General features: G+C 35.1%; 1 protein-coding gene across 1 annotated transcript in view; it reads left to right on the forward strand.

Moving 5' to 3' along the window:
* Positions 1-3884: 3884 nt before the first annotated feature.
* The window catches only part of LOC117330374 (carbonic anhydrase-related protein 10-like), a 28466-nt gene continuing 20663 nt past the window's right edge, over positions 3885-11687 (forward strand). Inside the window, exons 1-2 of the mRNA XM_033888609.1 lie at positions 3885-4015; positions 5629-5820. Coding sequence (XP_033744500.1) covers positions 3917-4015; positions 5629-5820 — 291 coding nt within the window. The 5' untranslated portion in view covers positions 3885-3916. The remainder of the gene's footprint in view (positions 4016-5628; positions 5821-11687) is intronic.

Below are 11687 nucleotides of genomic sequence, written 5' to 3' on the forward strand. Positions count from 1 at the left end.
TTAATACAGTTGGACTTAATTACGCCACGCACGGAGGCCAAAGTAAAGATATAAACATTACAGACGTGCTAACAGGGAAGTGTACCGTGCTGAATCGGTCATCTGTGTTTGGGTAAATATCTTCATATTAGGTCACTTTACAACCTTTCGAGCTAAAAATACAATATATTGCACTAGACAAATGTATTGCTGTGTTCCCATAGAGTACGATATTCTAAATGGTCTCCGATCGATATATAATGTGTACCCTTATGGTTGATTCTTCTTAGGGCGAAGTACATCTAGTCTTAATCCAATAATATTACCCATGAAATTTGCTTTTAATATCTACCATCCACTTTTTCGGGAAATATCCCCTGACAGAAAACATGAAATGGTATTCCTAATGTAGGAACATAACGATTGAATATTGCATTTCGCATTCAGAATTTAGTAACCGCTAGGTATAACATCCCATCAAATGAACATAAGCTTGAAAGAGCAGCACGTACATGCCAGTACTATGGTAGCGACGAGGTTGCTTGTAGAGTGTATATATCGACAACAGTTGCTATGACAACAAAATGTGTATATAACGATGTGCCAATTATTGACTACAATATGGTTTCTGTTTTGTTACAGAAGTCGCGAAATTGACATTGATAAATATAACTATCAAAGAAAAAGAATAAACACAATATGAGTTTTTGTGATTTGGTTACTATGACAACAAGGTTGTTTATTTGGCAAGGTCGGGGCGGTTACAATGACAAAAAATGTTGCTATTACTACGTTGCAGCTATCAAAAAGTGACATATTAAAAGAAAACGACAAAGGTATTATATCTGTGTTGTTATATTTCGTTCATTACGGGGAGCGATATGTACGCCGACAACCTTGATACTGCGGTGTGCTAACACATATAAACCATGGCAATGAAGTGGGCAATAAGGCGGCGAGCGGTCTATCTACGATGTCATTACTATGACTGTAAAGTGGACATCATACTTGAAACGTAATATAACTAGAATATAGGTAATATAACTAGCATCATGCTAAGACGCGAGTATACAGTGTATTGATGACTGTAGGAGTCTTTGGGGGACGAATTATCACTATGATCACCAGTGTTATTGTCCCTATAAGGCGGTTACTACAGACTGACTATTGTTACTGTAATCATGTAAACGTTGGTACATCGCCTTTTATTTCATTCTGTAGATTATTATCTTTCTCAACATGAGGCAGAACGGGGCTATTGACAGAAACTACCGTGTATTTACCATATAACAATGCAAAAGATATTCCTCAGGTATATGATGTATCTAAGGTGCAATGTGAAAGGTTATGACGTATTAAAGAGAAGAACATCTGTGAAACTATAACCTGTACACAATGGGATCTTCGTAAAACATACTGAGGTAGTTGATTTACGGAATAAATTAACTGCATGACCTATTGCTGGTTACTAGGACTTAAACGTCACTGAAAGTACTGTGACTGTGATGGTGGAACAAAATCACCTGTTCTCAAAGATGTTTGCTATAATGATTTAGTCCGGCTACCCAGAGCTTTGTACAACAAAAGAGGAGGTTCTTGTTAAAAAGCAGTGTACTGTGTAATGATTTATAAATGTACATCATACTTATCTGTGTACGAGGTTTCGATCCTTTCATCTATCAAAGTGTTATATATTGTGAAATACTGACACGCCACACTATATACGTCTACACGAAGCCCCACTGTCCGTTCATTCATCTGCTTCATATTTACCTACAATATATACTGTCATGTACAAAACACTTCCATGATTCGGACTGCAGTCATATTCCTGAATGTCAGAAAATCCTTGTTATTTAGGTCTGAACGAACCAGAGGGGATTATATACCTGTCTATTATTGCCGTTACAATAATTTGTGAATAACATTATAACCCAGCTTTGATACCAGCAGGTTGCGGTAAATAATACATTATCTGCACTGTTGCACTATGTCATGTTCCCGTGGAGCATCTGCACTAAATTCAAAGAACCGCAATGCTGTCGCATAATTCCTTTGCTTTTTACTCGACTTTGACCTTCCAGGCAGGCCAAATGATATCATTCGAAAGGTGGCATGGAATGTGCCTTCAGTTTAGTTACGCTATGACCTAAAGTAGATTGTTTGTCTGTTTTGGTTTTACGGTCCATCGACACCTAGGGCCATTTAGGGCCAAACAAAGTACTGTTATTTTATTTTATTTGCGTTTAAAATCAGATAAGAATGTTCTTTTCTAAAAGCATTCGTATTGTATATTTAGATAGTTATGATAAAAAGTGGGTTAAAATAATAAAAAATATAACCAATAGATAATTTTATCTTTGTGATATATATACAACGTCAAAGAGAGTAAGGTAAACGGACATCAAATCTAGAATAGATCGATGTTTTTAAAACAGCTACATGTAAATAATGCTTTCGAATCCACAGAATCGAAAAGAGTTTTCATATCCAGGACTCGAAAGTTGTATCACGAATGTGCTTGGAATCAGAATAGTCTATTAGAAAAAAATCCAGTCGGATGCATGGCATGTTGGTGGATCTTCTCGTTTTAAAAAGAACGAATGAGTAGGATATGTGTGTCCGGTACAGAGCCGAGAGAGGACAACTTCCACTCTACGATCTTTCCGACTTGGAATGAATGCTTTAAGTTTCGGTAGTACTTAAAAAAGTGTGTTGCTTGTTTCGAAAGATCAGCGTTGCTGCCATTTACGTTGAATGGCAGTACAAATGACAGGTTTGAAATCTATATATGGTAGTTTGATATTTGTTTGTTGGAGATTTAAAGTATTTTTTGTTTGTCGGTCAACAAGTTCGTTGCCTTTAATTCTGATATGGTTAGGAATCCAAAGTTATTTAGCTTTTTTTTTTTAAAGATATGAGATATTCGAATTTCTAATTTTTAGGGTCTCGTTACTTGTTAAGTTTGAAGGAGAGACAGAGAGGCAGAGCAAATGAGTGCCTTTTTAATGCGGTGTTCATTGATATTGTCGAGGGCCATACCGATGACACATGCTTCCGCAGAGAAAATAGAGGCACCGTCTGGCAAACGGATTGAAGAACAATGGTGATCGGTGTAGCATGCTGCTGTGATTTTTTTCATCATCTTTTGCGCCATCAGTGTAGAACTGAACATGATCTGGAAAATCTGCAATACACTCCCGGAAGAAGGATTTGTGTTCTTCGGGTAATGCACTCGACTTTGCCCTCTCATGCAGAGCAGGTTAATACTGGGTGTTCCAATAAGCCATGAGGGTATATCTGATACGCTGTACTCGGCTATGTTGTCTTAATTTATGTTAAGTTACCGTAGAAAGTTTGAAATTCTTATGCCAAATGTTGGTAAGAATTTTTGGTTTTTGATTGAAAGTCAGGTTTTTTGGGGTTTGACTTCAAATGAGCAGCACATTGTAGGGCTAGTTTTTTCCTTCAGTCATTTAAAGATGGCTCATTTACCTCTACATAAAGTCTTTTCACTGGTGTTGTTCAAGAAGCACCAAGTGCTAGGCGAATTCCTTTGTTTTGGATGGGATCAAACATCTAAAGTAGAAGAGAAGATTCATGTATATATAAATAGAAGGAATATTGAGAGTGAGTGGAATCGTATAAAGTAGACGGTGATAAATACACGTTAAATGTCAAGCGTATAATTGCTTAATATAATAAAAAAAAAACAACTTTATAGTCGGCATCATTGGAAAAATTTACGTTTGGGCGAAATAAAGTTTGATACTTGTACATATAGTTATTCGGTAATAACAACACACACACTTTTTGTTTGTTTGTTTGTTTTTTGTTTGTTTTGGTTGTTTGTTTGTTTTACTTTTGTTGTTATGTAATTGTATTTATAAATTTGCTTGCAGGTCCACTTTACTGGGGCCTCAATCCCGCCTGGACTATGTGTCGGGATGGCAAGTTCCAGTCCCCAATAGACATCAAACCACGTGACCTCCTGTACGACCCTTCTCTTACATACTTGAACATACAAACCAAGAAGGTATGGTATTGCCCACTGCGTGACAGGGAAAGTGATTAATTAATCAAAGTCTGGCTCAGGCCTTTCACGGCGAGACTATGCCAGCATAAAAAGAGCAACAAATAGGAAAAAGAAATTGATTATATGTATAATATCGTTTTCATCATAACAGCTTACATATTTACAATGTATGTAAAAGCAACTCACATGTGACCTTTACTTTGATGATAAAAAAAATAGAATACAAGGAATTAAATACACCATTAACATAAAGGACATAATCAGATATCAGTGAAGCAAAATCAGGAACAAATATGGCATAAAAAACGACCGACACAAAATGAGGGGGTTTATTCAAACTCTTGATACTTTGTACACCAATACTCAAACGGAAAGAAACGCTAAAAATAATTTCCGCCGTTTATTATCCATCTAACTACCACAGTTTTACTTTTATGTTATGGAGGTATAACACCTAAAAAAGGAGTGTAGCTTAAATAAACCGAAGCGGTTTTGTGTTATAACTGTAACATAAAAATGTTTTCAAGTTAGTCCTTTTAATTTAATCCATATCCTGCAAAAATCACTTTATTGATGGACTCTTTTCTCTTCTCAATTATTACCCTGCTAGATCCTCCAATCAAAAGCGACGTTTCAATTTCTAGGCCAAAGAAAATGCTTGTTACAAACTAAATTAAATTATTTTTGTTTACTGGTATGTTAAACAAAGATAATTATTATACATGTATTTGTGATGGACATAGTTTTGTTTGTTCCAAACATTCCGTTCAAGTTTTATTAACATACAGTGGCCTTGCTAACAAGCCTTCTAGCGGTATATCTCGCATGTTAATTTTACACCAGCTAGTTTTTTTATAGTCTGGTGTCCATGACCACGTTCAACTCCCACGTGAGCTAGCGAGACTTCATAAACAACAGATTGTTGCTTTGCCCTTTATTTCCTTTCTTGTGAGACACAAAATGACTTCCGGGATGAATGAACGATGCCGTTATCTGCTTTCATGCGTTTGTTACTTTATTGCTACCGCTAGCTTGGGGTTTGCTTTATTTGGAAGCTAGTGATGAACTAATTAGGTGGGCGAAAGTTAATTATCAACGGACAATACCAAATCATTAAAAACTGCTTCATCTTTTGCAATCTTATGTTTGCAGTATTGATTTTTTTTGTATCTATCGTAGGTATTTAACAGGAAATAACTAAAACTGTCCACAATTAGTTGTTTTTTTCGAAGCAGTTTTTATGAAAAGTATTTTCCTCGGCATCGATTTTACCATGGAAAAAGATCATTCTGCCTCTGTAGTACCGACTTACTTTTGATAGCAGCCATCGGTAATACCTGATGTTTATGAGTTTTAATGTAACTACTATGTTTTAGTATATAATATTCTACAATGTGTATGAAAAATTCAGGTTGGGAAAAATAATTTCAACAATATTTACAATGGCATATACCAAATATTTGTTGGAAAATACTTATTTTCATCATTGACGGGTATTTGGACATTTTTAGACTTCTTGATGTTTTCATATTTTTTCTGAACATTATAACAAAAGATACAAAAACGTGTTTTTAATTGTATTAGTTTTGTGTGAACTTTTCATATGAAATCAGATTACAGGTAACTTGACGAATACGGGCCATGATATCACTCTCCACATAGACGAAACCTATATCAAACTACTGAATGCCTCGATGGGCCCGCTCCAGTATAACTACCACATCTACCAGGTCAAAGTGCACTACGGAAGAGAGGAGAATATGGGATCAGAACATACCATTGATGGACAACAGTTACCCGCTGAGGTATGTATTTGTTAGGACAGACACCAGGTACCCGCCGAGGTATGTATTTGTTAGGATTGACAACAGGTACCCGCTGATGTATGTATTTTTGGGATGAAAACTTGTTCTTATTTAAACAGATATTAAGTTCCCGTCCTGTTTTTTTTTTATATAAAAGTTTGCCTACACAGCTGTAGTAGATTGATAACGTCAATATTCGAAATATGTTTTATACATCGAACATGTTATAAGGACCAACTAGATGCACATACTTTATTGTTATGTGTCTGAACGGTCTACTTTAATACAAAAATTGAAGAATTCGATAACATTTACGGTGAACTTGATGAATTGATTTTTTTAACTGATTCATTGCTTAAGGATTTGATTCCAACCCTAAGACAGAATTTTCCAACAAACAGAACAGAATATGTTTGTATGATTCTAGAATCCTAGCAAAACTCTCAGTCTATTTTTGTGCCTATTATCCAAAGGATAATCCTTTGGGAATATTTGCTGATTTCCACAACCTAATCCCAAAATCTGTTTGGTTCTGCGACCCATATTAGGACATCACACTATATATTTGGTGTGTGTCTGCGTTTTTACCTTAATTCTGACACAAAAACGCATCATCTATTTTCGGTTTGCTTTTGAATACAAATATATGCAGGTATCTATTTTGGGAAGATGTGCTAATCTGAGCGATGCAATACAATTTCACGGCAATCGGTTTTAGCGATGTTTTTCCTTCATGTTTCAACAAATTGTTTTGTTATAACATTTCTTTGTTGTAGACAGTGGTATATCTCTAATGAAGTACATGTACTTCTATCATAAAAAAGGGGAAAAACAATGTTTCTCTTGAATGAGAAGGAAAAAGGTGTGTAATGGATGCAAAAACTGTAAGTTGATAATAATTTTTATTATCAGCAAATCAATTGATGCTTTTTAAAAATCTATTTATTCTATCTTTCACAAAATGCAGGTACCTTAAATAACTCGGCTGTAATAAGAGACAACATGTGCTCAAAAGAAAGAGCGAAAAAAACTGAGCAGACAATTGAAGGCTTAAAAATAGAAAGGCAAAATGTCATTCGCAGATTAGATTAGTAACTGGCACAGATGTTCATTTAATGTGAAGAACCCAATCTTTTTTGGTTCTTACAATTATATAGTAACTACTGAATCCCTATTCTACTGTGACTACAACATAACAAGACTATGGCAAATGATACACTATTGTGCCTTATGAAATGTATCTTTTCATCAGCGCTACAATAAGTCTACCCTGTTAATCTTTCAGTACTGTTATTTAAGTAGTCGGTTAATTGTTTAGCAGCCGGGTTGATTAACACATATCGTCGTTTCGATTTTTTGAAATCCTTAACTATGAAAAGCGATGCTCTATAATGAAGAAATGAAGACTTATCAGCAGTTTTCTTGGTAGATTAAAGAGTATCCCGAAATCGATAGCATAATCTCTAGCTCGAACTTCGAACATCTAACCCACCATTCCCCTCGCCAACATCCGCCTCCATCTCCCCCGCTCATTCAACTCCCCCCCCCCCCCCCCCCAATAAAAGAGAGAAAAAACAAAAGAAATAAATGAAAGTAAGTACGTGAGAAACCTCCAAATAGACATCAACAGCTTCGAACGATTAAGAAAGATTAAGATAAAATACATTCATTGTCCTAAAATTAAATATCAATGCCTACAGTAACTGAAGGTCCAATGCTGAATGAGAAACTGGCTTGAAGTTTAAACAAAAACTGTACTACAAAAAAGATAATTTTTCTGACAGCATAGCAACAATTGGGAAGTTATTCACGGTGAATCTGAAGATTGTCTAGTCATTCCTAGCCAAATGTCTGTAATTAAAGTTACCTTTATAATCTTTCAAAACCAGTCAAAACAACAATATGTCAATGTTAAGTGAAAATTGACGATATGATTGCTTCATTTCCGATAAAACACCACAAGTTCCTTTTCAGCGTTGCCTGAAAATTACAGAATGGATAGGAAACCCATACAAATTGCTGTCATGTTTATATCCAGCCCACGTCTTCATATGTGGATATTTATAGTGACTAAATATTTACCACGGCATGGCTTGACCTCAGATGATTCCCCGTCACTGCCACTACAATGCAGATTTGTGTATGTATTTCGTCTGTTCTTCGGAACAGGGAAATGCGACAGAAATATATATATATATATATATAGTAATAATAATGTAAAAACATAAACCGGAAATTCACACTAGCGCTTTCACATGCTTTGAGAGCAAGCTCTTCAGGTGTAATGAAAGGATTTATTTGTGACGGCATCACTGTGTGAGATAATTTTGAATGGAATAAAGAAAGCTAAGGAAAAGGGACCTTTTACTTCCCATGTGGCAAGCCAAAAGAACACAGACATTTTACCTTTTGTTTCTACATACAATCCAAACAATTTTAATATTTTCCCAATCATTAGAAGTTGTGAGGATTTTCTTAAGAATAGTGACAAGATGAAAAAGGTATTAGACAGAAATAAAATCACAAATTGTAAGCGACAACCAAGAAATTTGAAACGTTTATTATGCCGTTCAAAGTTTGATTCTGAACAGCAAATTCCATGTATATCTAAATGTGGTAGACCTAGATGTGGTACATGTGAAAGTATCATAGAATGTTCCAATCTTACGTTCAAAAATGGATTTAAATTTCAAATCAAAACAAATATGAATTGTATATCTAAAAATGTTTCTATGCTATGATTTGCAAAAAATTGTTCAGAATTTTACATTGGCCAGACGGGCAACGAAATTAGTAAACGTATGACAGTACATAGACAGCAAATAAGAACAGACAATCTAAGATTTTTAACAGTTAGTAAACATATGTACCAATGTTCTAAAAGTGAGTTTTATGTTTTACCTATATACCAAATGTCTAGCTCAGATGCTATAGAAAGAGAATCAAAAGGAAATATGTTTATTAATCTATTTTAAAAAAAACCAAGTCTTAATTCATGTAGTTCTGTGTAATTCCAAATCAATGTTACTGTAAAAACATTTGTTTTCCATTACATAATTTCTAATTGTGTATCTTTTTATTTTGACGTAATCAATTTTGTATTTATGTGTACTTTTGATCATTGTCTTTTATGACGTCATCAATCTATGTTGTTTTGACGTAACCATGACACACAGTGATGACGTCACAAATAAATCCTTTCATTACACCTGAAGAGCTTGCTCTAAAAGCATGTGAAAGCGCTAGTGTGAATTTCTGGTTTGTGTTTTTTATTATTATTACTATGTATATCCATCACAAGGACATTATATATTTTCAATTATATATATATATATATATAATATTTCTCTCGGTACAACTACGACAGGAAATACAAATCTATATCTTCGGATCACCAACACATAGTGTATATGATACTTTGTGCTAATAAATATATATTTATATCATCTTACTTCAACAATGATCATGTCAGGGTATCGGGCCGACCATCACTGCACCATTGAAACGTTATTTTTTAAGAACGCCGATGTGGCGCAGCGGTATTAACTGCAGGTATTTCTGGCTAGGCAATTGGGTGCCGTAAGATCGTGAGCTCGAGGCCCGGTCAGGGCACGAGTCAAAAAGTTGTCTTCCTTCGTCATTTGTGTTACTATGTTATATATCTATTTATTAGCACAATGTATCATATACACTATGTGTTGGTGATCCGAAGATATAGATTTGAATTTCCTGTCGTAGTTGTACCGAGAGAAATATTTATGATATATGTACAATTCGTATCCATGTATGTAAATACATTGCGATCCAGGTATTCATATCATCTAATAGACGACTTCCACAATGATCATGTCAGGGTATCTGGCCGACCATCTCTGCGCCATTGAAACGTTCTTTTTTAAGAACGTCGATGTGGCGCAGCGGTATAAGCTGCGGGTATTTCTGGCTAGGCGATTGGGTGCCGTAGATATCTGTTCGGTTTACAGAGGGTTCGGTTTTGAGAAGTTGATGGGAAATGACTGGTCGAATTCGGGATATAATTTTTAGGACAATGTTTTGTTAGAATGTACCCGATTACAAACCGGCACGTACGTACGTAGACAATTTGGTTTGTCTGAATAATACGAATATTATGAAAGTTAATCAATATATATATTGCAGATTATATAAGAAAGGCAAATGACTATAACTGTAATTTTAAACAGTATTTTTACATGTAGCACTTTACGATCGACCTACATTTTGTTACATCCTGTGAAGCTTCGTCATGTGTGGATGGGGCCGATGTGGATATTTTACACATCGAATAATATGAAAGGGTGTGAAACTTTTTTGTTTCAATATTAAATATAATTGATCAGTTGATACTAGTCGTATTTCCGTCATCGGTATTATCTTAAAAAACATAACGGGCTTCATTTACGACCATGCAAAAACAACCCCCTTTGGGCCTCATTTAAATCAGATGCGAAACTTAGGCTTCTAGCTCTACTAACATTGAGAAGATAAACAAACTGCCGCGCTTCAATGAAATGTGGCATTGTTTCATAATTGTCGTGTTGATTAAACACTAGGCCTACCGTCATAATGCCCCCTTGGGATACCTATACAAATCACCTACATGCATACGTAGGTCCCGAGACACAATTAAGCTTCACACAATCCCGGTCACAGGTGTTGTTTCACGATTGACTGGCCTGACCTTGTGTCATAATCGCTCAGGTAAGGCCGGTTTTCAGAAGTAATTTTTGGTATATTTTAACAGGAACCGGACACAAAATCAGTCCGGTGTTCGGAACTCAGAGGGATCGGTATTTGGAAGTTTTTTGATACTATAATAAAGAAGGACCAATTCCGTACAATGACAATTCGTTCGGTTTTTAGAAGGTTCGGTTTTCGGAAATTACATGAACACTCCGGAACGGCCTGCATGCTGTATAAAACTATGGATTGATTTATATTTCTGTTGAAATACGTAAATTTCGTTTACGATTAAAGTGTTTATAACGCCTAGCTCTCTTTCTATGCATTATTGCATTATTTACATTTTAAGCCAGCGTTTTAAAGACTACTTATGGAGTTTTATTAACTGGTTTAAAAAAAAAACTGAGACGTTTTGGGATATGGGTTAATCTAACAGCAGTAGTGTCTGTCCATAATATAGTGTTGTTATTTCATACGCTCATAATTTCTAAACGTCACAATAAAGATGTTCAACTTGAAAAACTACTCTTGACTGTTTTATATAAAGCTGTGTGAAGTAAGCTCAACATACGACATACGACATTCAACATTAAAAAAATATTGTGTGTTTTCACTAGCCAACGAGGGAACTTCAAATTTTGAATGTCGTTAGCCACGCTACAAAACATTCAAAATCTGAATGTTGAATGCCGTATGTCGAGCCGATGAACAGTCAAAAATTCCCTCCTTGACTAGAGAAAACACACAAGATGAATTATTTGAATGTTGAATGTCGTATGTTGAGCTAACTTCACACATCCTTTATATAATACCATACATCAAAATCAATTAAGGTCAGGGCGTATGTTCAACATATGTTTTAAAATTTTATATAAGCTGTCTGCATGCTTTTATATCAAAGTATTGTTGATAACTTGATATGAAAAGATATGCTTTATCCGATATGAGGTTATTCCGTCATATTTTTTTAGTCCTGATATAATGCTGCTACCTTATCGCTAATGTGTACTTCGACATGCTGATTAGACAACTAAAATGGTGCGTCTCGTACTCTACGATAATAGAATAAATTAAAGGGAATATCAGTGTTACTTGGATATGAAATAAGACATAGTCTGTCTGTTACTTTCTCAAAGCATTCATGGTATTTTATTTTCGGAAAAGGA

This window comes from Pecten maximus, chromosome 7, assembly GCF_902652985.1.
Source record: "Pecten maximus chromosome 7, xPecMax1.1, whole genome shotgun sequence".
NCBI classification, from domain to species: Eukaryota; Metazoa; Mollusca; class Bivalvia; order Pectinida; family Pectinidae; genus Pecten; species Pecten maximus.